The 25231-nt window shown below is 46.0% G+C and overlaps 2 protein-coding genes and 2 long non-coding RNA genes across 12 annotated transcripts in view; 3 read left to right on the forward strand and 1 right to left on the reverse strand.

Moving 5' to 3' along the window:
• The window catches only part of GTF3A (general transcription factor IIIA), a 51404-nt gene extending 50968 nt beyond the window's left edge, over window positions 1-436 (forward strand). Inside the window, exon 11 of the mRNA XM_059903400.1 lies at window positions 211-436. Within this exon, the coding sequence (XP_059759383.1) occupies window positions 211-342 (132 nt within the window). The 3' untranslated portion in view covers window positions 343-436. The remainder of the gene's footprint in view (window positions 1-210) is intronic.
• MTIF3 (mitochondrial translational initiation factor 3) lies at window positions 430-14444 on the reverse strand. Of its 3 annotated transcripts, none has more exons than XM_059903162.1 (5): window positions 14348-14444; window positions 4023-4224; window positions 3461-3921; window positions 2014-2171; window positions 430-681 (listed from the first exon to the last, which is right to left on the reverse strand). In XM_059903162.1, the coding sequence occupies exons 3-5, from the start codon at window positions 3918-3920 to the stop codon at window positions 463-465; spliced, it is 837 nt and encodes a 278-aa protein (XP_059759145.1). In that variant the 5' UTR covers window position 3921; window positions 4023-4224; window positions 14348-14444; the 3' UTR covers window positions 430-462. The 3 variants fall into 3 exon arrangements, with proteins under 3 accessions (XP_059759145.1, XP_059759146.1, XP_059759147.1); XM_059903163.1 differs by having other exon boundaries at window positions 3461-3945; XM_059903164.1 differs by lacking the exons at window positions 4023-4224; window positions 14348-14444 and adding an exon at window positions 12912-13403.
• Window positions 3074-9975, forward strand: LOC132352596 (uncharacterized). 6 transcript variants are annotated; one of them, XR_009498807.1, is made up of 4 exons: window positions 3074-4613; window positions 4901-5006; window positions 5140-6143; window positions 7404-9975. It is a non-coding gene; the product is annotated as an uncharacterized LOC132352596 (long non-coding RNA). The 6 variants fall into 6 exon arrangements; XR_009498806.1 differs by lacking the exon at window positions 7404-9975 and having other exon boundaries at window positions 5140-5752; window positions 6005-6928; XR_009498809.1 differs by lacking the exon at window positions 7404-9975 and having other exon boundaries at window positions 5140-5247; window positions 5611-6928.
• The window catches only part of LOC132352595 (uncharacterized), an 80455-nt gene continuing 69262 nt past the window's right edge, over window positions 14039-25231 (forward strand). For both annotated transcript variants that reach the window (XR_009498801.1, XR_009498803.1), the window contains exons 1-2: window positions 14039-14186; window positions 15274-15436. This is a non-coding gene — a long non-coding RNA (uncharacterized LOC132352595). The remainder of the gene's footprint in view (window positions 14187-15273; window positions 15437-25231) is intronic.

Raw genomic sequence — 25231 nt, forward strand, 5'->3', positions numbered from 1 at the left:
CCACACATGCTCCATATACCTTAAATCATGTTACTTACCATACCTAATACAATGAAAATGCTATGTAAATTGTTGTCAGCACACGGTAAATTCAAATTTTACTTTTTGGAACTTTCTGGATTTTTCTTTTTCTAAAATATTTTTGATCAGCTGTTGGTTGACCCGCAGATATAGAGGCCTGCCTGTAATCTGTCTTCCTTATTCCCAAAGGTGAGACCGTCTCATGAAAAACGGAGTCTGGCCTCTCGGCTGAGTGGGTACATTCCTCCTAAAAGGACACAGGACCAGGGTGTGTCTTTGCCCAGAAACGGGGAGACTGAACTGCCTTCTGAACTGCACTAAAGGCAAGGTGCCCTCCACCGTGGCGACGCTGGCCCCAGCTACACACCAGACTGCTTTGTTTGAAGGACCGCAGACCAGCCAGCTCAGTTATTTTCTCTCAGAAGCACGTTTTTATTAAAATCACTGGTGCAGAGCATTGGATGCTCCGTGGTTTCCATTTTCTCTGTTCAGAGCGTCTCCTCTCTGGGTCCCCTGAGCTGATCTGCACGCGTTCTCTTCCTTTTGGCTCAAGGGACGAAGCACACACATCACAGCCTTTCCCCCTCTGATGGGCTGTGGCCTGGATGAGAAGGTAGCTATTCCAGGCATAGTCTGGAGTATTTGATTACATATCTCCTCCTAGAAAAGGAAAACAGCCAAAGACTAATTTAAAACCAACATCTTTGATTCTTCCCCATGTTAATGCTCTAATATGCATAAAAACCAGCATGCTTGAATTGCTGCTATTTAAGGGATTTGCTGAATCGAATCGTACATACCTGGTTAAGCTGACTGAAACCTGTACAATAAGCAGGTAGTTATACAAACTCCATGTAACTAGGCTAATGCACTAAAGGCTTGATAGTTTTAAATCCCGTCATGGCACTGAGGGGCTATGTTTGGCCCAGACCACCCTCTCGAAAAAAGTGCAAAGCAGTGGGTTTGAGCACTGGCAGAACCCCTCCTTTTCCCCCAGGTTGTCAGCCCAGTGCCGTTCCCAGCACTCATTCACAGAGTCATTGGGGTGGTTAGAAAAATACAGACAACTCAGTTCTAGAGATTCTGGATCAGCTGGGCTGGGCCAGGCCCTAGGCCTGAGTCATTCTAACGTGGAACTAGGGTTGAAAACCGCTGGAATAAATGCTGCCTTTTAGATGCTGCAAGTTGTCTAACTCCAAAAGCAAAGTAGATACTCCACAGACTTATCCTGGGACTGTAAACTGATAGACACTTTCTAGAAGACAATTTGACTTTATATGGAATGCTGCTTATAGGCCTTTATAAAGAGGAAACAGACTTTAAAAGATGAACCCATAAAGTTTCTAACTTTCCTATTTAAGTGTTGGATACTCTACAATTTGTAAAATAGAATAGCATATAGCTTGTAAGTTATAAACGAGTTTTTTTTTTATAAATTTTATTTTTTTTGGCCGCATTGGGTCTTTGCTGCTGCACGCGGGCTTTCTCTAGTTGCGGCGAGCGGGGGCTACTCTTCATTGCGGTGGCTTCTCTTGTTGCAGAGCATGGGCTCTAGGTGCGTGGGCTTCAGTAGTTGTGGCTCGCGGGCTCTAGAGCGCAGGGCTCAGTAGTTGTGGCTCGGGGGCTCTAGACCGCAGGATCAGTAGTTGTGGCGCATGGGCTTAGTTGCTCCATGGCATGTGGGATCTTCCCGGACCAGGGCTTGAACCTGTGTCCCCTGCATTGGCAGGCAGATTCTTAACCACTGCGCCACCAGGGAAGCCCTGTGAACTAGAGTGTTTTCAAGTGGTGAAGTATTTATGCTACAATGGATAAAGTAACATGTACATTTTGCATTTTGAAAAACAAATTGGAAAGCTACTACCGTCAGTGGGTAGGATTAGTAGTTACTTTTCTTTGCCTTTACATTTCCCAGATTTTCTGCAGTTGTATTTTTAAGATCAGAAGGAAAACAAAGACACACAAGCAGTCAGTCTCACCTGCTTTACTTACCATTCTGTTTTCTGGCTCTTCTGTATCCTTCCCTTTCTTTATTGTAATTTGAACTTTGTACTTTTTCTCGATCCACTGCTGAATCTGTTTACTCTTTGTGTCCAAATCATGTTGTCCAATATTTGAAGAAAAAGTCAGTTCCTTTGTCAGGGTGGGTCCTGGTTTGAAAGAGTGAGACTTGGTGCTAGTCTGTGAGGCCTGTGCTGCATCACGTGCTCGTCCTAAGTCTGCATTGCTGCGCGGGCCCTAGAGGTCCTCCTGTCCGGTGGTCTCACATGCCAGTAAACATTTAAACACAGGAGACAGACACAGGTAAAATACCAATTTTTTACCTGCCAAGTAAGAGTATTTCAATATGGAATGCTTCTGTTTATCGTTACCATTATCTGATGAAAGAACAAAGGAATGGTCCTTTAAAAGGAACCAGTTAATCCTTATTCTTATTTTGGATGGTGGGTAACAGGTGTTTTTATTATATTTTTTCTTTAGGCTTTCTTTTCTTATTATATTTTTTCTTCTTTAAATAGAAGTAATTTTTCTGAAAAGGAGTGCTTTTATTAACACCTCTTTGCTTCCTTACAGCTCTTACCAGCTGGTCTGAGTTCTCTGTCAGCCCTTCAGCCGTCTCTGAACCAAGCTTCTCGGGCTGTTCACCTTTTGTTTTTTAAACGTGACATAGTTTGATGTCCTTATCACCCTAGCTGGCCTCTTCTGGATAGTTTTTGTTTTCCAGTCAACATCCCTGTTGTTAAATGTCGTGTCAGAAAATTGACACGTGGCCTTACCGTGCAGCTCTGGAACCAGCCTTCTGACCTCTGTCTCAGTGTGTTTTCCATAATGATCAGTGCTTACTAGGAATCATGAAAAGCAAACCTCTTCACGTAATATCCAACTCACGGCTTCTGTACGGTTTAAATGACAAGTGAGCTGACAAATACGTGAGCGTTCCTACCCTTACTGTGACGAAACGGGCATGGGGCACGCTCCAGGAATCACTTCAGAGTTAGGGAGCGCTTCTGTGTGATTAACTGCACACATCCCCCCCCCCCCTTAGAGATGACGGGAGCAGGGGAGGAGGGCGCCCCGACAGGTGAGCGGCCCAGGACAGGACCAGGAGCCCGTCACGCCCGAGCGCCACTCTGCCGGGCCCGGCTTTGGGAGGCCACGCAGCTAACGGGGGGGTTAAGGGTTCCCGTTACTTTGGTCGTGGTCACCTTGTTTTCCCCTCATTTTACACAGGTGTAGAGGACGACATGACGGACACAAGAGTAGCAAGGAAAAGAAAAAAGGGATAGAAGTAAGTGGACGAAAAAGACACTGGAAACGGTGGTGAAAGGACGTCTCAGTTTCTCACTGCCCCGTTGTCATAGGGGCCCTGGCAAATGCCAGACCTCAGCTGCGGATCTGCAGTCGTGAGCCGCTCGGGGGCAGACAGCAAGGTACCTACCAGGCTTGGGCTCGGCCCTCTCCATCCCTCTGCGCCGGAGCCGCTCCTGGTAGATCTGCGTGCCCGTCATGAGCTGGTACCGCGGGGGCTCGGCGCTGGGGTCCCTCGGCACCAGCCGCAGGTCCTGCTCGGCCATGAGCCTGATCACGTTCGCTCGGTGCATGGGGCCCAGGTCGTTGCCCTTCTCGTCCAGCACCTGAATGATGCGCTCGTTAATTTTTCTTCCAACGTTACGAAAAGCTGTTTCATTCTTTTTTTTCTTTTCTCTCTTGTCCTGGGTGTCTTCAGTACTAAAAGCTTTTGCGTGAATGAGGCAGGACGGTCTTGGGGCAGAGGCAATGTGGGATGGCTCCGCCAGCGCCGTCTTTTGTACGACGTATTTACCCAAACATCTTCTAATGCAAGTATTTTCCGTTTTTATAGTTTGTAATGTTAACCTCTTTAGAAAAAGGGCAGCCATCCTAAAAAGCAGGGAGAAAAGCTCACTGAAGTCCGATCGCTCATTCCCGTGGGCCGGTGCTGTGGAGCATGGAGGGCGTGTGCGAGCCTGTGGGAACCTCACCTGTGAACGTTGCAGGTCCGTGCACAGGAAACGTCAAAGTTATCTTAGTTGACCCCGTTCCCCATGGATCTCACAGTGCCAGCTCCAAAAGCAGGTGTCACCCTAAGGGTTTATTTAGGATGATGCAGAATCTTGAATCCCTGCTGACTCACAGACACCTCTTCGTGAACGTAATGAACAACTTATCAATACATCTGATGGCCTACAAAAGGTAAGAACACTGTTATGGGAAGGGGGACCCTCCAGGAAGACAGCGGACCCCCTGGAAGAATGAACTGGGACTCTCAGAAAGGAAATGCCCCGACATTAAAGGGGCCTCATAAACTACATCCATCACTCACAAGGCAGGTGCTGCATCCCTGCCAAAGGTGAGCTAAAGCGCCAGGCGCGTGTGGTCTGACTTCATGGCTACGAACGCTGCACTTAGAAGGGGCATTCTGATGTTTTAGTTGCTTGTCCACCATAATAAGTGTCCCTCCTACCATCCACACGACAGGTAGACCTGAGAAGTGTCTGAGGGAGTGATGAGAGGACCCGTTCATCTCATCTAGGGTTTGCTGAGAAACACGAGAGAATCAAGAACTCAGAGAGGTAGGTGTGTGCGGCTCGTCAATGAGAGAGAAGAGGATGCGGTGCCTTAGACGATGCTTCTCAGACAAGGCTCCCTGGGGCACCTGCTCGAGCATCACCTGGGGTGTTTGTTCAGACTGGAAGCTCCCTCTGGTCCAGCTTTGATCCCACTGGGCTGGGTAACCCACCCCTCCTACCCATCACCACCGACCACGCCCACTGTCGACCAGTGACATGGGGGGGGGGGGATGAACAGCAAACTATGGAAAGTGATGGGAGGCGCACATTCTCACCTCCCTCCCCTGCAGGTCTGTCACTCTGGCTCCAACCCCCCAGCCCCGCCCCGAATGCCACCCTTGCAGAGATAACTGCCCACCCAGCTCCTCCACGCAGATGCCCAGCGGGCACCCTCAGGTCAGCACGGCCAGAGCTGAATTCCACCTGCCCCTGCTCCCCGCTCTGTCCTCCCGTCTGCTGTCCTCGCATACACCCTCTGACACTCAGGCCCAAGACAGCTGAGTGATCCTTGACCCTTCTTTTTCAGCAGATCCCATTGTTCGCCCTCTAAAAATCAGCAGGATCCAAGCACTCCTCGCCTTCTCCCTTGCTGTCTATCGCCTGCCCCTGAAATGCCATCGTCTCTCACCGGGATCAGGTCCCAGCCTCCTGACCACCCTCCCCGCTGCTGCCCCTGCCCCTTAAAACGTGGAAGTCAGGCCGCGGCGCTCCTCTGCTCACAGCCCTCCGCGGCCCCCACCTCCTCCAGAGCCCCCGGGACCAGGCCCCCACCCACCCCTGCCCACAGCACCCACCCCGCTTCTTGCGCTCCCTGCGCCAACCGCACGGGCCTCCTGCTGTTCCTGTGAACGCCAGACGCGCCCTCCCCCCAGCCCCCGCCCCGGGTGGGATCCTCTCCCTCAGACGATGCCAGCTCATTTACTTCTCGGCGAGGCCTTCCCTGTCCACTCTGTCAACGGCACATCCCATCCTTTCAAACCCACGACCTTGCCTTTTAAAGAGATTCACTGCCGACATACATTGATCTACACATGAACACTCAACAGTCTTTCCTCACTGGAACGTAAGCTTCGTGAGAAAACGTCACGTGTCTACTTCGTTCGCCGCCGTGCTCCTCACACTGGCGCCTACAGCCTGTCTCAGTACGTACAGCCGTCCTCGGTATCCACGTGGGACTGGTTCCAGGACACCTGGCACGGACACCAAAATCCAAGGATGCTCAAGTCCCTTATATAAAGTGCTGTAGTGTTTGCACGTAACCTATGCACACCCTCCTGTACACTTCGAATCATCTCTAGATTACTTATAATACCTAATACAATGGAAATGATATATAAATAGTTGCCTGGCACAGTTGCTTTTTGGAACTTTCTGGCAATTTTTTCTCTTTCGAGTATTTTCAGTCATGGTTGCAGCCACGGATGTGGAACCTGTGGATACGGAGGGCTGACCGTATGTGCCGAATGACTGCGTGAGCCCAAGGAAACGGCCAGGAGGCAGGCGGCGTCTGCAGGCAAGTCTCCAGGTCGTCAGGTACACCAGCGCCCCCCACCGCAGATGCGCCGTAAGAGCGCTCTTGTTATTCTAGAGATACTGAACTTTCCTCCGTATATTTTCTTCCTTTGTTCAAAAGCTAGGGCCCTTTTTTCCAGGAGTATTCAATCATACCACTGTGTCAGTTTTCTTCTGGTGCTTTTCTATAGTATCGTGAGAAGATATTGTCAGATTTATGAATAAACCTTGAATAAAATGATCCATGCTTTACAAAAAAAAAAAAAAAAAAAATTCCCAGCTGGCATTTTAAACGTCCACCAACCTCAGTGAGATCTACGGCCAGACATTTCATCCACAATGAATGGACTACCTGATGGTCATTAACTGGGGATGCAGATGCTGTAAAGCCTCCACAGTGGGATTGAACTGGGTTTTAAATAGCTGAGATACTTACTGCTCAGTAACAGACACTCAGATACTTGTTGCCACGTGGCGGGAGCTGGCAAACCAAACAGAAAAGTCTGAAGACACCGGAGAAGACTCTTCCATTTATCCTCAGAAAAAGGGCAGCAGCAGCAAGTCCCAGATTTCCCTCTGAGTCAGGATGAAACTAGCGGTTACAGACGAACGCTAGCGTGCCCTGTGTAATGCGTTATCAACACGTTACACAGAAAATACTACTGTAATAGGTAGGATTTTGTAAAACAAGGAAGCGAATAAACTAGGCACAGGAGAAAGATGAAAAGAAATTTAAGAACCCTGAGGTTTCCTTAAGGTTGAAGACACAGTAATTTTCTTTCCCCTATTCTTCCTAATTACCATTATTTCTCTAATTTTTTATAAGGAGGAAGTATTTTTTATACTAATAAATTCTGTTTGTTTACAAAATAAAAACTATTTCAGAAAGATAATGTAGTTTTTTTTTAAAGCTTTAAAAATACTCTCCAAGAAGAGGAAAAGGTAAAGAGTAGAAAAATTATTATAATAACAATAATTGAATATAATATATAAATATATAATTATTATATAATTATATTATATTTTATATATTATGATATATAATGTATAAATTATACATTATATAATTTATATAAATTATAAAATTTATAAAAATAAATTATAAAATGTATTATAATATTATAATGCTATATAAGTATATAATTATATAATAATTATAATAATTAATATATAATTATTAATGTAATAATTAAAAATGATTATTATTTACCTTTACTTTTTTAAAGGTTCTTTGCTATTATTCAAATTTTAAAAGGCTTTAAATTTTCTTGACTTACACAGCAATTATGCTTCAACACTAGCTAAATTTTGGCTTTGGATCAGCAAAGAGGAAGATAACACCTGTTTCTTCAAAATAAACTCTTCATAGATAAAAATATAAATAACAGAGTTAGGGAAAAACCTGTGATATGAAATTTGAATTGGAAATATCAACATAAATTCAAGTAATTGAGAAACTTATTAGGAAAATTCTCAAGCATATACAGAAAAAACAGCAAAATAAAGGTCTAAGCACCCATCACTCAGCTCCTTGATTCGCAGCATGTGGTCCAACAGGCTTTCTCTCCACCAGCAACTACTCCCGGGACCCCAGCATCCGTGAACTACTTCCGAGTAAATCCTGTGTCATCAGTAAACACTCCAGTAAGAGCTGAGGACTCTTGTATATTTTGAATAAACACAATAACACATTCCCAACTGATAATCAGTCCTCTATATGTTCAAATATCCAGTCTTCAGGTTTCCCTGATAGTATTACCATTTTGTTTACATTTTATTTACGCTTTGATCATATGAAGAGACTCCCACGGGCCAAATGTGTGATAATTTAAACATCAGTGACTGAAATTCATTTCAACACACCGAATATGCAAAAATCTATGAAAAAGAAACAGTTAGCCACAACTGTATGTGACTGCTACCCTGACTCCTTACTCTGGAAACTGGTCATTGAAAAAGAACGAAGCGTTTATCCTACCTCTTTAAGAAGAACTGTAATCATCCCTAGTTGATGAAGAAAAGCGTCCTTTAGAGGAGAATGCCAGCTAATACATGGAGAAGAAAAGTAAAAGTAATTTGAAAACCACCATTTTGCCACCTCCAATCAAATCACTGACTCAGGCAAGGATGGATGCAAAAATCATTAGGTAAAAAGCTGATGAGGAAACAAGGTATTCAAGAGGTGCCAAAGGGTGACCCAAAGAATACTTCCAGACTGAAGCGGGAAATGCGCGCTCTGGCCGTCACCCCGTAACAGAGGTCAGACTCAGCATCCTGACAGTCTAACACTCACCTCTTCACGTGATGGATGGTCCTTCCGTGAAGCAGTCCTGCCAGAAAGGTTAAACCTGAACCGCGTCAAGCCTCTAGACTTAGCGTCTAGTTTCCAAGGATACAAGGGCCAGACTAGAGAGGAATGAATGAGATGACACTACAAGGAAACAGTCTGACAAGTCCAGACTGTGGGACAAAACCACTGCCCTCAAGTCTTAAAAAAAGAAAAGTCAGTGTCCCTGGGAACTTGAATTAAAAGACTATGGAGGGCTTCCCTGGTGGCGCAGTGGTTGAGAGTCTGCCTGCCAATGCAGGGGACACGGGTTCGAGCCCTGGTCTGGGAAGATCCCACGTGCCGCGGAGCAACTGGGCCCATGAGCCACAACTACTGAGCCTGCGCGTCTGGAGCCTGTGCTCCGCAACGGGAGAGGCCGCGACAGTGAGAGGCCCGCGCACCGCGATGAAGAGTGGCCCCCGCTTGCCGCAACTAGAGAAAGCCCTCACACAGAAATGAAGACCCAACACAGCCAAAAATAAATAAATTAAAAAAAAAAAAAAAAGACTATGGAGACATATGGGACTTCCCTGGTGGCGCAGTGGTTAAGAATCCACCTCCCAATGCAGGGGACACGGGTTCGAGCCCTGGTCCAGGAGGATCCCACATGCCGCGGAGCAACTAAGCCCATGTGCCACAACTACTGAGCCTGTGCTCTAAAGCCCACGAGCCACAACTACTGAGCCCACATGCAACAATTACTGAGCCCACAAGCCACAACTACTGGAGCCTGTGCTCTGCAACAAGAGAAGCCACTGTAATGAGAAGCCCACGCACCGCAACAAAGAGCAGCCCCTGCTCACCGCAACTAGAGAAAGCCCACGCGCAGCAGCCCACGCGCAGCAACGAAGAACCAACAGCGGCCAAAAATAAATTAATAAATTTTTTTAAAAAATTAAAAGACTGTGGAGACATAATCATAAAATTCAGTGTGTTTGAGAAAAAAGCAACCAAAAAGACATATGGGGGTAAAGGGAGAAATATCTGCATATGGGCTAGATTCGTGATGGATTAGATACTATCAGAGAAGTATTGTTAATTTTCTCAACTGTGGAAATGGCATTCTTAGGAACTCCTTAGGGAGCGTGTCATGACATCTGCAGCTTACTTTGAAATGGTTCGGCAGAAAATATAAATGCAATTATGGCAAAATCCGCAGACTCTAGGTTATGGTTATATGAGTGTTTACTTATTAATCTTTCAACTTTTCTGTATGTTTAAATTTTTTTCATAATTAAAAAGGTGTTTTTTAAAAAGAATCAACAACCTACAAGGAGGAAAAAGTTCACTAGTCATGCCAATATGACTATCCCAGTCTGTGTAAGTTGTACATTTACTGTAATTTAATAAACGGGCACTCTGGCTTTATATATCTTTAAAAAAAAAAATTCCCTTCATTAGTTGTAAGTCTGTGTCTAAGTGGAGCCTATGTGCAAGGAACTTCACAAACTTAACGGCTGATTTTTTTTTAATGCAAATTGCCTTTTTTTCTCCATCTGGTTTTCATCAAATCAAGTCTAAAAGTGTTTTACCATCATAAATGGTGATGGTTTCAGTTTAAGGTACTATGTGAACAATTTGTTGTTAACCGAAACAGCTAAAAGTTAACACAAGTCCTCTATTTTAGAGAAGTGGTTCTCAGAAAATGGGAGCCTACCAGCATCAGCTGGGGATGCTTTTTCAAAATACAAGGTGTTTCCTCACCCCGCTCCTGTTAACAACCACTGGGCTGGGACCCCCCAGAAAAAGATGACGTTAAGAAAATGAGTAATAAAACATTATAATGTAAGTGGGTTCAAGTCATTTAAGCTGGGATGTCTGGGGTTACCCTTAACCTTTCCAGGCTGATGCAAAATAGGGAGCCAATTTCTCTGATGAGATGTCTTTGATAACCTCTGTCAAATATATAACAGACCGAATGAACCAAATCTAAGTCAAAATAAGCACTTACTAGGAATCATGAAAAGCAAGCCTCTTCACTTAATATCCAACTCACAGCTTCTGTACAGTTTAAATAACAAGTGAGCTGACAAAATACATGAGTGTTCCTACCCTTACCTCCACAACTGTCGTTTCTGAGACATCCAAAAATATTTTAAAAGCCAGTTATCTTAAAGTCAGTTACTTAAAATGCACAGTTTAATAATATGAGATATCCATTTGATTCCATGATTACTCAGACCTTATTGAAATCACACAGTGATTTCACACTGTGCTGTATGAGCTGCATCTATTGGTCGTTTTAGTTCAGTAGCTAACTCCATATTCTAGAAAGAAACACAGGATTTCTTTTTCTTCGTTGTTCTTTACTTACTTGAGATTGGATCACTGAAAAACTCCACATCCTCTAAGCACTGGAGGACAAACTGACAAATGTCCCCAGAGTCCCTCTCCCCTCTGGGCTGTGGTTCCTCTCCTGCAACTCCTGCTACTTTGCATCCCCACGCCCCTTCTTGGACCTCTTCAGCATCATCCCTAGCTGTCCCAGGATGATGTAAGAAAAAAATGTCAATTACATGATTCCAGGTGTACACAACAGAGTAATTTTAGTGTTTGACCCACATATTACAGTAAAAACTGGAAATAATTTAAACATTAAGCCATAAAGTGGGCAATTCTGAAATAAATATGTGGTACTTCCATATGCTGTGGGTTTCAGGTGAGCTTAGGGCTGCATCCTTTGTATTTTCACATTAGTCTTCAGTTGTCTGAAAGGAACCACATCCTTTGAGGACAGTTACCAAGTCCAGCTCGTACTGCTCGCCACATGACAGGCCAATAAATCGAGAGACGAGTCGTTGGGACAAGGAACAGTGACTTTATTTGGAAAGCAGCAGACCGAAAAGATGGTGGACCCATGTCCCAAAGAACCACCTTCCCCGAGTTAGAATTCAGCCTTCTTTTACACTAAAAGGGGAGGAAGTAAAGTCCTGGTTCCGGCCAGACTCCAGAGGGGATGTGTTATTCTTCCTGCCTGCAGCCATTCACAGGTGGGCCTGGTCCGGATATTTTCTGTGATCTGAACAGAGGTATTTTAGCTTCACCTGGGAGGCAGGATTCCCAGAGATGGGCCATTATGTATAATTTAAGCTTATAGGCAACATCCCTTTAGTGATTAACTAGAATACAAAGGTTCTTCCCTATTATAGGACTACTTTCCCCAACTTTTTTTTTTTTTTTTAATTATTTTTTTTATTTTTTAATGCTATTCTTGTCTGCTTACATTCTTTTTATTTATGTATGTATGTATGTATGTATGGTATGGCTGTGCTGGGTCTTCGTTTCTGTGCGAGGGCTTTCTCTAGTTGTGGCAAGCGGGGGCCACTCTTCATCGCGGTGCGCGGGCCTCTCACTATTGCGGCCTCTCTTGTTGCGGAGCACAGGCTCCAGACGCGCAGGCTCAGTAATTGTGGCTCACGGGCCGAGTTGCTCCGCGGCATGTGGGATCTTCCCAGACCAGGGCTCGAACCCGCGTCCCCTGCATTGGCAGGCAGACTCTCAACCACCGCGCCACCAGGGAAGCCCCTCCCCAACTTTTATCATGAAAATGTTTAAATGTTCAGAAAAGTTGAAAGATTGTACAGTCAACACCCCAATACTCATTCACCCAGATTCCATGGTTGCTCTCCTTGGTTTATCTATCCATCTATTTTTTCCTCTTTCCATCCATTTTATTTATGGTTTGATACATTTCAAAGTAAGCTGCAGACACTCGTACACTTCATCCTCAAACACTTCAGCATGCATATCATTAACTAGAGTTCAATAATCATTTACAATTCTTTTCATTTTGAGGCAAAATTTACATACAATGAAATGTACAAATCTTACACACATAATTTGACAACACCTTTGTTACCAAACTCCTATCAACTAAAGAGATGAAAATAACTTCTATTATTTGTTCACTCCCTGCTTTTCTTTCCTACATAGCTGACATTGTATATTGATACCTATGCTTTCCAGGGAGGTTGAATCAAAAGGTACATGGATTCTAGTGGACTAAGTATTTGTGAAATTAATTTTGCCAATTCCGATGACTTTAAGAATCCTCTCTCACGCCTTCCAAAGGAGTTTCACTAAGTCCTTCTGCCGGCAGGCCTGCCCATTGCCCCACCTGCCCCATTGCAGCCCGGGGTGAGCACTGCAGTCACCAGGCCTTCAGGTTGCTGTCTGCTGGCCCTGGTTTTGTACAAAGTACCCTCCACACTGACGAGCTGTTGACGAGCTAGAACACTGATTAAAACACTGGAAAAAGCTAACATATATCTTGGCCAATTACTTAACCACATTGCTTTAGCCATAAAATTTTAAATTTATTTTATTTTTTAGTTATTTTATTGTAATAAGTTAACCATCCAGAAAACATTTTTTGAAAAGCTCTTAAATCCTGAGCTCAAGACTCAATATTAAAAGTTGTACTTATTCCTGTATATTAATTTTCTAAACGGTCATCTCACCTTCCAGAACTCCCTATCTCAGTGACCAGCACCTCAGTCCGTCCAGAGCCAGCTCGTCTTGTCCACTTCTGCTCTCCCGCGCTCTCACAGCTAATCCAGCACCAAGGCTCCTCAGTCTTACCTCCGAACACCATAAATCCACCCACTTCTCTCCATATCCACTGCCACCACCCTAGTTTAAGACATCTTCCATCTCTCCTTTGGATTCCCATCGGTCTCCTAACTAGGCTGTTACACCATGAGCTCTGCAATCAGTTCTCCCCTCTGCAACGCTGGTGGTGTCCCCGCACCCAGAGCCCGCCCACCTTAAAACTGCCTTAAGATTAAAGACCAAGAGCTTTCAGGAGGCCAAAAGGTCCTTCGCACCTTCCCGGCCTCACTCCATTCCAAACTTCCTTTATGCCTAAGCCACCCTGGCCTTCCCGATCTTGAAGCGCTCTTCCCCTTGGTTTAGGAAACCCCATTCCTGCCTAGCGCGGTCCTTCTCAGGGCGTTCCTCTGATTACCTCCCAGACTAGGCCAGCTCTCCCCTGGCCAACCCCCGCCTCCCCGGTCCCCGCTATTTGCTTGTTGAGCTCAGCGTTAAGTGCGTCCACAGAACAGCTAATCTCTCCACGATTATACTTTTGTGATTATCTTGTTACTGTTTCTCTCAGACGGTAGGTTCTGTGAAGCAGGGAACGCATCTGGTTTACCCTTCCCTGCATCGCGCCGGGCACGGTCAACAGTGGCTGATTTTCCAGAGCCCTCCACTCTGCACTTCCTGACACTGAAGCCTCTCATAACCTGTACTTGGAACTGCGGCTCTTCAGTAAGAAAATGTATTTACTTCTTTCAGGAGTCTTTTGCTGTGGAGCCTAGTAAATGGTAAATGGGAAAACGAGAAAGCCCAAATCACTCAGCGACCTTCCCCACTACGCCGCCTTCTCTGGCCGCAGAGTGCAAAGAGCTCGCACGCCCTCCCCTGCTCCGCGCTGAGCCAGGGACTGGGGGGTGGGGGGAGCCCCGCACGCCAAACAGACCGGTCACGTGCACCTGCGGCGGCCACGCCCACCCGAGCCCCGCCCCCGCGGCGCGCCTGGGCTGGAGCGGGCCGTAGCGACGTACGGCCTGCGTGCGTGCCCGTACGTGCACCGGGATAGCTGGGCGGAAGGTCCAGGGGCCTGAAGGACCGGGGGCGGCGTGTCTAGGTGCTGCGGCTCCGGGGTGCGCGGACAGCGGCTTGGGCTCGAAGACGGCTTTACAGCCCGGCCGAATCCCCGAACCCGCGGCACGGTCTGCAGGGCTTGTCCGCTGGCGGGTGGGCGGCACTGAGCTTCCAGGGACAGGGACGCGGCCGAGCGCAAGGCCGCGTCCTCCGCAGGCACGTCCCTACGACCCCGTCCTCCCGCCGCAGGTCCCCTCACCCGCGCAGCGCCCCTTGCCTTTAGCTTTACCTGTTCCGGGCCGCCGATTGGTAAGGTTTGGCAGAAGGAGCCCGCAAACGGGCTCCGCCGCGAGACCCTTTCACCTTCCGTAGTGGGCGGGGCTTCGGCCTGCGTCTTTAAAGGAAAGGTGACGTTAGGAGGAGCGCTTTTCCGGCCGGCGGCCTAAAGTCCTCCGACAGAAAATGCGGAGGGCGAGGGGAGGTGCGTGCGGGAAGTTGCCGTTCACCTGGCTCCTGGCGCCGCAGGTGGTGCGGCGATCGGAGCTTCCCATCCCCTCGGTCCATTACGTTGGCGCCGACCACGGTGTGGCTGTATTCCCACTAGGCTTAGAGCTTTCGTACACGTCTTTTTTATTTAATAAAATACTATTTTGATAGAATGCTTAATAAACTATTTCATAAACGTCTTTATAATTATTGTGAGTTCGGGAGCACTGTCTGCATTTGCAGGTGAGCAGGCAGACTCGGGAAGCAGAGGCTCCCGTCGGTTCCCAGGTAAGCGGCACTGGCGGCCTGCGAGCGCCGGGCCGGGCGGGGAAGGCCCGTGTGGCGCCGTAACCCGGAGAGCTCGGAGCCGTCAGTGTTTGGCCGAGGACCGCACGGGCGTGGTGCGTGCGTGCGGTGTCCAGGCTCTGGAGCAGTTCTAACCCTGGGAGCGGACCGTGCACCCGGTCTCTTGCCTGCTTGCTCTGGGGTCCGCGAGCCTGCAGACCGCCGTGCCAGCCCCTGCGCCTCTCGCCTCTTCTCCAGTAGGAAATTCCTCCGTGGCAAAGTGGGAATTCCTCAGTGGCCGTGACTCCCTGAAGCCACCTAGTTAGAGGCTATTTTGATTTATATGAGAGCACACTGCTTCTACTGGATACGTGTAGTCCAGCAGGACATGTCGCTTTATTCTCATTAAACAGCTCAAGTCTCGCATTACCTTTTTCGTTTCAGATGAGGAAACTAGTGCAGCCTTAAACAGTTCCTTGAGAGCAAAGAGCAAGTTTCCGTTTCCTCATCAAATCCACGGCGTCGTCGGGCATAGTAGGTACTGAATTTTTGTTGAAAACAGTGAAGTGGTAAACCCAGAAAAACTATGTGTGGCCCAAAGGCCAAGGTTAGTATTTGCATGTTGGTCTTTTCCGAGTTGAACATGAAGAATTAAAGATTCATTTTATCCTACCAAAAATATTCTTTAATAGCAAGATGTGTTTGTTTAGTGTAGATCTGGGGATGGAGTGACCGGCACAAAACTCGGGAAATGGTGGGTGCTTGTCACCTGTAAATGCCCGCATTTACAGCATTTACCTGTGTACGTGCCGGGCAGTGTTACACAAGTGCTTGCCTTCTCTCAAGTTGTTTAATCCTCAGGAAAATGTAAGTACCTCATTTCACAGATGAGGGAACTGAAGCCTGAAGAAAGTAAGTAATTTGCCCAAGGTCATGCAGCAAGTAGCAGATTCAAGAATTAAAAAAAAAACCCAGGGCTTCCCTGGTGGCGCAGTGGTTGAGAGTCTGCCTGCCAATGCAGGGGACACGGGTTCCAGCTCTGGTCTGGGAAGATCCCACATGCCGTGGAGCAACTGGGCCCGTGAGCCACAATTACTGAGCCTGCGCGTCTGGAGCCTGTGCTCCGCAATGAGAGGCCACGATAATGAGAGGCCGCGCACTGCGATGAAGAGTGGCCCCCACTTGCCACAACTAGAGAAAGCCCTCGCACAGAAACGAAGACCCAACACAGCCATAAGTAAATAAATAAATAAACTCAAAAGTTAAAAAAAAAAAAAAAAAAAAAAAAAAACCCAGGCAGCCTGGTGCCAGAGTTGGTGTTCTTAATGCTGCATGTCCCTTATGAAATGAGTGAGTCAGTGGGGTTACAAGTCTGGGAAGATACTAAGTGAAATTGGTTGAAGAGTTTAATACCCAAACTAAGGGCTTAAAGTTTGGTGAGATTATGATTCGAATAAATTCACGCCAAGTTGTCCTTGGTAACTGGAGCTACCTGTCAGCAACCCTTTTATTTTGCAGCCCCTCTTTGAAGGTATGAGTGGCCAGAATAGATGATTTGGGGAGTTTTCTAGACTGCCATTGTGAGATATCTCAACAAGAGAGGGGCTTTGGTGTTCCTGGAAGGAGATGAGCAGAAAAGGGTGGGTGTTACAGACATGCCCTCAGAGAGAGAAGCAGGTTCTTTTTAGCTCTTCTTTTGAACTCTGCTCTGACCTCCAGCTGAAATGGGACCGGGCAGCTTCTAAAGAATCATTGAGAGTCTTGGGCTCAGCTCCAGTGGGGGTGACTTTGAAGACCCTTGAAGAATGATAGTAAAGCAGGCAACTGGGTCTTTCAGGACCCCTCCCTGTGTTTATGGCCTCTGCTTGCTAAGGCACCCTTCTTGGTTTGGGGACGGAATATGACTACACCACAAAGCCCCTGTAAGCCGTCTCATTCAGTATATGCGGAGAATAGGACTCTCAGAAGTGTATAGAGCTTTCCAAATTGTTGTTTCTACCCGTAATTTACCAAAAAAGCAAAGCCCAGAATGTAGAAGTGTAACTCCATAATATGACTCAAATCCTGGCTATTCTAAAACTTCTACATTTTCCACCACAGGGTAATTTCCATGATACTTTTCCTGGTTGGTCCCTGAGCGACGCATTTCCTCACACAAGGCAGGTATTGATGTTTTTGCTCTGACGAAGGATTAAAGGAAATACTCTGACCCTCTCCTTGCCTGTTAGCTTTCAAAGTCCCCTCCCTCCCACTGGTGCAGACGGAGGTGTGTGAAACACAGTTGCTCAGCGCAGGTCATTGAGGTTCAAGATATCTGTCCCACAGAGTCGTTACTCTGGGGGTTATTTCTTTCAAAGTTGTTAACACTAGGCTGTGTCTTCGTGATGCCACAGTGACTGCAACAAATTGAGAAGCTACTCTGCTAATAGTCCTGCGTTTGTTCTGAAGTTCTGTGGATGTGGCAGAGCCTGCGTGAGGTCCAATACTCTGCATATTCTTCAACAGGTAGTTGTTAATGGATTGCAGGTAGTTTCTGTGCTCCCTTCCCTCCCTCCATTACACTGTAAACTCCTGCCAGGGCATTTTGCTAAAACAAAAGAATGGGAGTCTATTACATGTGAGAGCCTGTGCAGTGCAGACTATATCCAGTAAGAGTGTTGTCTTAAGTGGCAGCCACTTTCTCATAGTGCCATTTAAAAACCGAGAGGGTCCGCGCTCTGCTCTCCTGGGTACGTGTTTACAAACTTGTCGAAAGGGACAGAGAAAGCAAGGTGTGCACAGGACTTTGGCTGATGTGGGGTGACTTCAGAACCTCCGGAAGATGCTCGCAGCCCAATACTATGTGTCTATTCTCATAATACATGAAAGCTGGAAGCCTTCTTACAGAATCTGTACCATTATCCACAGGCAGAAGTGTGATTAATGCGTTCTAAACATGTAAACATCTGTACACTTAAAAAAACAAACAAACAAAAAACAAAACTGCAAACAAGGAGATTCAGCCCTCCCTCAGTAGCTCATTTCGTTGTTTTAAAGGACTGAGGAAATCTTCCTTTAAGTAACCTAAATCCATCATGCAGCTACTTCTGCTGGTTCCTCAGAAGAGCTGGAACATCTGGTGACCACATCTGTGTTAAAACCCTTCACATACTCTCAAACTATTATTAGATTCAGAAAAAATTTCTTTTTAAAAAAAATTTATTTATTTATTTATTTTTGGCTGGGTTGGGTCTTCATTGCTGCGCACGGGCTTTCTCTAGTTGCAGCGAGCGGGGGCTACTCTTCGTTGCGGTGCGCGGGCTTCTCATTGTGGTGGCCTCTCTTGTTGTGTAGCACAGGCTCTAGGTGCGCGGGCCTCAGTAGTTGTGACACGCGGGCTCAGTAGTTGTGGCTTGCGGGCTCTAGAGCGCAGGCTCAGTAGTTGTGGCGCACAGGCTTAGTTGCTCCGTGGCATGTGGGATCTTCCTGGACCAGGGCTCGAACCCGTGTCCCCTGCATTGGCAGGCGGATTCTTAACCATTGCGTCACCAGGGAAGCCCCAGAATAAATTTCTTTATCATGTGTAAAATTTCCCATAACATTAGACTCCAGATTAATCATTTATCAAAAGGGATGGCACCAATGATTAAAACATGACGGTGGTTAGGAATGAGCAAAACAAGTTTGTCTAAAATGAATAACACTGTGATGAATTTTTTTAAAAAGCTCTCATGTCTACTAAGTAAAAGAATATTTATGTATGGAAGGGCCGTTTATCTTCTGTGAAAAATCTCTTGTGCAACTGAATGAAGCAGAAAATAAATAGGTTCAAAAGTCTCCTTTGGAAAAACAACAGGGCCATATGTTTCCATTTCAAAGATGTTAAGTTTAGGAGTGAGTAGGTTAACTTTAGTCATTTTGAAACACTTAATGAAAATAATTTCCTTTACCATCGTAAGACGTCATGCAGAAATACAAAGAGCTAGTACAGGAAACTTTATGAAAGGTGCACTGTTTCCTACTGTGTAAATCAAAGCAAAGCAGGACCAAGTTATTAGTGTTCTGCATTATAAAGAAAACCCAACAATGCGTTTAAACAGCCACATGAGATCTAGTTACAAGGCTATGTAAGGAAGCAGAACTAACAGTAAATATAATGTTAGTGATGAAACAAATTTGTGCTCTCACTGTTTCCCATCTTTGAGGGAAATGGAATTAAAAGCAAATCATTACATCTTGGAAAGTTCTCAGATGTGGAGTTTCACACGTTTACTCTATAGGGAGGACTTTCCGCTGGACATTTCCGTCATTGTTTGGCTGCTTTCGCCCCCTGGAAGTTGCTAGCTTCCACTGCAAAGATTTTAAAGGCTGTTTTGCTGGCAGCCTGGGACGTATCCATGACCTTACCAAAGTGGAAGTGAAAGCTTTCAGTTTTTCTTCTTTTTTTTTTTTTGCAACAGTAAATCTACCAATTTTACAGTCAGTTGAACAGCAATAGATGAATTTGTTTAAAGTCTGCATTCACAAAGAAAACCTGAACTTCACTGGCTTGAATGCCTGAAGCTGCAGCGTGATAGTTGAAGGGCAGACATGCTTACAACTTGCTCTAGGCCACTGTCACCTGCTTCTCCGCACAGGTGCTGACCCCTCCCTCAGTCGATCTGGGGCATCCTGACAGGGGAGCAGGAAGCCTGGCCTTTGTGTGCTACAGAGAATGCTTTTCCAAGGACTGGACCACTGTCACCTGCTTCTCCGCACAGGTGCTGACCCCTCAGTCGATCCGGGGCATCCTGAGAGGGGAGCAGGAAGCCTGGGCCTTTGTGTGCTACAGAGAACGCTTTTCCAAGGACTGGGCCACTGTCACCTGCTTCTCTGCACAGGTGCTGACCCCTCGGTCGATCCGGGGCATCCTGATGGGGGAGCAGGAAGCCTGGGCCTTTGTGTGCTACAGAGAACACTTTTCCAAGGACTGGGCCACTGTCACCTGCTTCTCCGCACAGGTGCTGACCCCTCGGTCGATCCGGGGCCTCCTGACTGGGGAGCAGGAAGCCTGGGCCTTTGTGTGCTGCAGAGAACGCTTTTCCAAGGACTGGGCCAGTATTCTTCAGCAGTCACAGGAAGCAGAAGAAAGAAAAGGTTAAGGGCCACCACCAGGGTCAGAATAGGTTAAGTTTAGTTAACATCAGAGGTTATAGCTTTTAACAAGAGCTTCAAGAAAACTTATTCGAAGATGCATTTTGTTTCTTCTCTGTCAGCCGTTATTTTTTTTTTTTTATCCTATTGATAGTGACAGCTTAACAAAGTTTTTATATGCTAGAGGTTTTCATCCTTTAGAGGATAAAGGACTGTTCCTAAAAAGAGATGCAGGTGAACTTTATAAAGCTTCCATGACTTTCAAATTGGGAGCTTTAAAATAGACTCCCTGCTTGGCTAAGTCAAAAATAATCTGTGAGGGATGTTTAAAAAAATCCCTATTGGAAATGGAGGACTGCTTCAGAAATCAGATGCAGAGGCTCAGGTTTCTAGAAGCTTCTTTGTGTGTATTTTGCTTTCATCCATTCTAGGACAGTTTTCCCAGTTGTTATTCAAAATTACCAAAGAGGCCTCCTCTGAACTTTCCATACATGTATTTCTTTAAATTTAGAGCATCGTACTGAGAAGAACTAGTTGTTTATTGTATTTCTGTGTGGGCAGAAGAGATGGCCACAAATTTCTGTACCTGCCCTCTGTGTTCCTATCATTCTGTTAATCCACATTTTCTGATCGAGGACTGAAAGGGTCCAGAAATTGGTCCTTCAGAGGAGAGTCATGTAAACTCTAGCTTTTCAATCGGAAACCCACACCTTTCAATAGGTATGATTACCCAGGACTGACGATGAGTGTCCTGTGTCATACGAAGGCGTTGTGTATTATTTAGCTGCATTTCTGCCATAGACGAGAGGCTTGACTTTCTTTGAATGAGTCTTATATATTTATTTAGCTGAGGTTTTGTTTTTGTTTTGGGGGGCCGCGCTGTGTGGCATGCAGGATCTTAGTTCCCTGATCAGGAATCGAACCCATGCCACCTGCACTGGGAGGGCAGAGTCTTAACCACTGGACCGCCCGGGAAGTCCCTAGCTGAGGTTTTAAAATGTTCAACTTGGGTCTCCAGAGCCGTGCTTTCTATGTGATGTTCAGCAGGATAAACATAATCTACACGTCCAAGTGCTGTCCTGTAATATGCATTTGACGGCATGACAGTTTCAGGTATGGTGAGGATTCACTTAATTATTATTTTGGAAATAAGATGTTTCGTATACAAGAATCTTCCAGATACCTAAGCTTACCTCTCAAAAGAACACAAAACTTCTTACCATTTTGAATGAAAGTATCTTATATACTGTATTACAAACTTTATTGCTTTCTGAAACATGGTATAATGAATATCGTTTTCAAGAATGGGAGTACCATTATGACTACACATCATCATACAGTGGTATATAAGACAGTCACGTTGTACTCAGTGCACTACACTACGTGGCCCAAACTGTCAAGATTTTGAATTTGTGATTCTCCTTTTTATAGATTTTCTTACTCTGTTCTTGCCATTATACTGCCAGCTACTCCTTGTTGCTCTAAGTGCCTACCTAGCTTTAACAGTTCTCCCTGCCTCCTAATGTTCTGCTCAAGGTCAAGTTCAATCTCACCTGGCCTAATGCAGGAGTTACTTAAGGGAACCTGTAGCTCTCCATCCTACCTTATTCCGAATCGGCCCACACACTGTGGCCAGGATAACCTTGCTTCAGTAAAGCTCCGTTCACACCAGTGCCTTGCTAGAAAAGCTGCTGGTGATTCTCCACCGCCCGCCTGCTGAACTGGAGTGTGATTGTCCACTCCAGCGTTTATTGTCCTCTGCAGTGGATCTATAGCCGATTGTAGTTGACAAGTCAGTCAATTTGCCTGCTCTGCCCAGGCTCCTGTCTCAGTCTCTGCTCCTGGACACCACCCCTGAGAGGGGAGACTTATAGTCCAAAAGTCCCGCCCTCATGCCCTCTCCCATTCATAGCTGATTGGACCAGGGCAGGAGCCTGACCTACGGGAGACCAGTCTATACACGGTGACAACTTACACAGTCAAACTGGGAGATCTGTTGGGTGTCAAAGGGCACCTGGGGCAGAGATACTCTTTCTCCTCTTTCCCAGGTTTTAGCTGAGCACATAGCTGCCCAGAGTAAAGACAGTATGTGTAGCCTCCCTTACAGACAGGTGTGACCATTTGACTACGTTCTGGCCAGTGGAATATATATATATTTAATATATATATATTTATCCCCCATAAGTCCTGGGAATGTCCTAGTTTATGCCTGTTATCCTGGTATGATTTTTTGTTTTAAATTTTATTTATTTTTGGCTGCATTGGGTCTTCGTTGCTGCGCGCGGGCTTTCTCTAGTTGCGGCGAGCGGGGGCTACTCTTGTTGCGGTGCGTGAGCTTCTCATTGTGGTGGCTTCTCTTGTTGCGGAGCATGGGCCCTAGAGCACGTGGGCTTCAGTAGTTGTGGCACACTTGCTCTAGAGCTCAGGCTCAGTAGTTGTGGCACATGGGCTTAGTTGCCCTGCGGCATGTGGGATCTTCCCGGACCAGGAATCGAACCCGTGCCCCCTGCATTGGTAGGTGGATTCTTAACCACTGCGCCACCAGGGAAGTCCCTGGTGTGATTATTAATAGCATCCTCTTTCACTCTCACAAGTGTTCCAGTTTAGATGGCATATGACATGGTTACCCTAAATAAGCAGATATGTTATGTGCAACTTCCAGAAAGTTCTCTCAGGAGAAGTGTGCTCTTGTCCCCTTCCTCCTTTCTGCTGGCTCAAAGGTGCACATGACAGCTGGAGCTTGCATGGCCTCCTGGAGCAAGAGGGCTCCCGGTGGAGCTCGGGTCCTGACACTGCGGAACCCCGTGCCTCTGCATTTCTGACTGTGAGAGAGAAACTAACAAGCTTTTATACTGCAGCTGAATGCCACACACACCTGGAGTTCACGCGGATGAGTCGGTCTACGGAGAGAAGCAGGACCAGGAACTAGACATGCACAGAGGCCAGACTGCGGGGCCCTGTGAGGAATGGGGTAGGAGCCTTCATTTCTAACCTTCCAACTCCAGTCCCCCTGGAGCACACTGGGATTCACTGCCTGTCTTCAGATAACTCTTAAGTGGATTTTCTTACGGTAACTGTCTGTTGACTGAAACCAGACATCTTTACAGCTTTAACCCTCTTCGCCCACCTCTGCTGAGCGGCCAGACGACTACTTGCTCTTCCCTGTGTTTGTGCTTTTCTGCCTCTGCCCATTCATGCCCCACCCTCTGCCTGGAATCCAGACCAAGTGTCCCCTCTTCACGAAGGCTTCCCTTAGTTTCTCCCTTCTTCGGACCCTGTCATTTTACGTGTGCTTATTCTGTGCCGTTTATTTTTCTCTGTCTCCTAACGTAGTTACGTATATGTTGGCATAGCCCCCCCTCTGCAGTGTCAGAGCCTCAAAGGCAGGGGCCTTTGCTCCTTGTGTTGTGCAGAGAGGTCAGCCTAGGGCCTGCATTTCTTTAATGCACATTAGGTATTTGTTGTGGGCTGTGAAACACACAACTAAGCCTTTTCAAATGGTCTCTGAATAAACTGTAGGAGCTTTGGTGCAGGATTTCATGTCTTCTAGAGGCTTCTCTTTTCCTCTGCTGGCTTGGAGTTGACAGTACTTAATAGGATACCACTAGGTGTTGAATTACAGTTTTAGGAGGAACCTTTCTAAACCACTTGGGAAGCTCTCTGAGGTGGGCATCTTTTGTTGAAACAAACTTCAGTGCTAAGTAGCATGCCTACTACTGTAGTAATTTACAGTTGCTGAATTAGAAGCACAGAAAGTCTAAACAATTTATGAAAAAAAATCACAGGGAAAGTCGGTGTCTATAAAGGAGTTACAACTCGGTCTTTGGATTTCCTTGTGTTAATTACCATACTATGGACTCTATAACTGCAACCGACATTCCGTATCATCATCATAAGAATTGTCAAAGGGTTATTGAATGATCACACTTGTATACCATTGGGCTGACCTTGCTGCCTCTCAAACAGAAAGTTCACAACGAAGTAGAAGACCCAGTCTAACCACTTCTTTAATTTTCTGTACGTGATTGGTGGATTTTTTGCATCTGACGTGGTCAAATGTTTCGGTATTAACGCTCGCAGTAGAAAACAGACATCATACAGCGGATCCATGTGTAACTATAACTGCATCTTTAAATTACCACTGTGAGGACGTGCGACAGAATAATGGGGACTAGTGAGGAGTATGTGCTCCTCACATGTCCCATGCATCATTTACAGGCTGTAATTGACGGCCTTTGACGATTTCTAGTGCCCCCTTTCACACTCAACCGTCATGTCAGCACCCACTCGTATGGGTTAGTCTTTTACACTAATAATAGTTTAAGTCATAAAAGTTGCCACCGATTTTACTTTATTGTTTACAAATTAGAATGGATTTGAAGTTTCTCCTTTTGTAATTGGCATCCAGCTCACTTGCTTTCTTGAGTCTGGGAGAGATTGCTGCTGAGTTACAGTTGGTGCAACGGGGGCTGCATTTTACCCCAAACCTGGTTAGACCAGGCCCTCACCTCTCTCTGGACACCCCGAGTGTAGCCAGGGGGCTCACATGGGGGCTTTGTCACACGTGTGTGGGGCTGTCCCAGAGAGTGACACTTGCTTTCCCAGGCAAAGGTGCTGGCATGGGTGAAAAGACACAACCAGACTGAGAGACACATTCATACTGTGAACGTGACAGAGTCAGAGAAGAAAGCACAGGACGGTGGGGATTCCATGTGGGTAGGGGGTCTGGAGAACCCCGTGGCAGGCTGGGCCAAGCGGCTGAGCAGCAGGAGGGCAGACCTGGGAGCAGGTGGCAGGTGAGCTGGTTGGGTTCCTCCGGAACCTCAGAAACATTACGGTCAGTGAAAGAAGCCAGTCACAAAAGAACATGTATTGTTCTTCCATTTATAAGAAATATCCAAAAATGACAACTATATGGAGACAAAAAGTAGATAATGGTTGCTTAGAGCAGGGCGTGGCAATGGGGAATGATTGTAGATAGAAAAGAGGTTTTTGTTTTGTTTTTTAGGGTGATGGAAGTGTTCTAAAATTAGATGGTGGCGATGGTTGCACAACTCTATAAATTTACTAAGACTCATTGAATTGTACACTTAAAATGGGTTGATTGTATAGTATGTAAATTTTCTAGTGTGTATTGATATTATATATCAATAAGGCTACTTGTAAAAAGCCAAAGGAAACGTTATTTTAATAATAATTAAAACACTTCTAGGAAAATCTTATTATATAAAAAGATCATCATTTTACCAAATTTCTATTCTTAGTATTGCATCTGTTTTATCTCAATGAC

This window comes from Balaenoptera ricei, chromosome 18 (assembly GCF_028023285.1).
Source record: "Balaenoptera ricei isolate mBalRic1 chromosome 18, mBalRic1.hap2, whole genome shotgun sequence".
Taxonomy (NCBI): Eukaryota; Metazoa; Chordata; class Mammalia; order Artiodactyla; family Balaenopteridae; genus Balaenoptera; species Balaenoptera ricei.

Bases quoted from the DNA above. Each gene is read 5' to 3' on its own strand.
- MTIF3 (XM_059903164.1), bottom strand. From the start codon at position 13,123: ATGGGAATCCAAAGGAGAGATGGAAGATGTCTTAAACTAGGGTGGTGG. The intron at 3,922-12,911 runs GTGAGATGACCG...CCTGCTTTTTAG, and splicing joins GAGATAGGGAGTTCTGGAAG to GATGGCTGCCCTTTTTCTAA. The intron at 2,172-3,460 runs GTAGGTACCTTG...CTTTCAAACCAG, and splicing joins GAGGGCCGAGCCCAAGCCTG to GACCCACCCTGACAAAGGAA.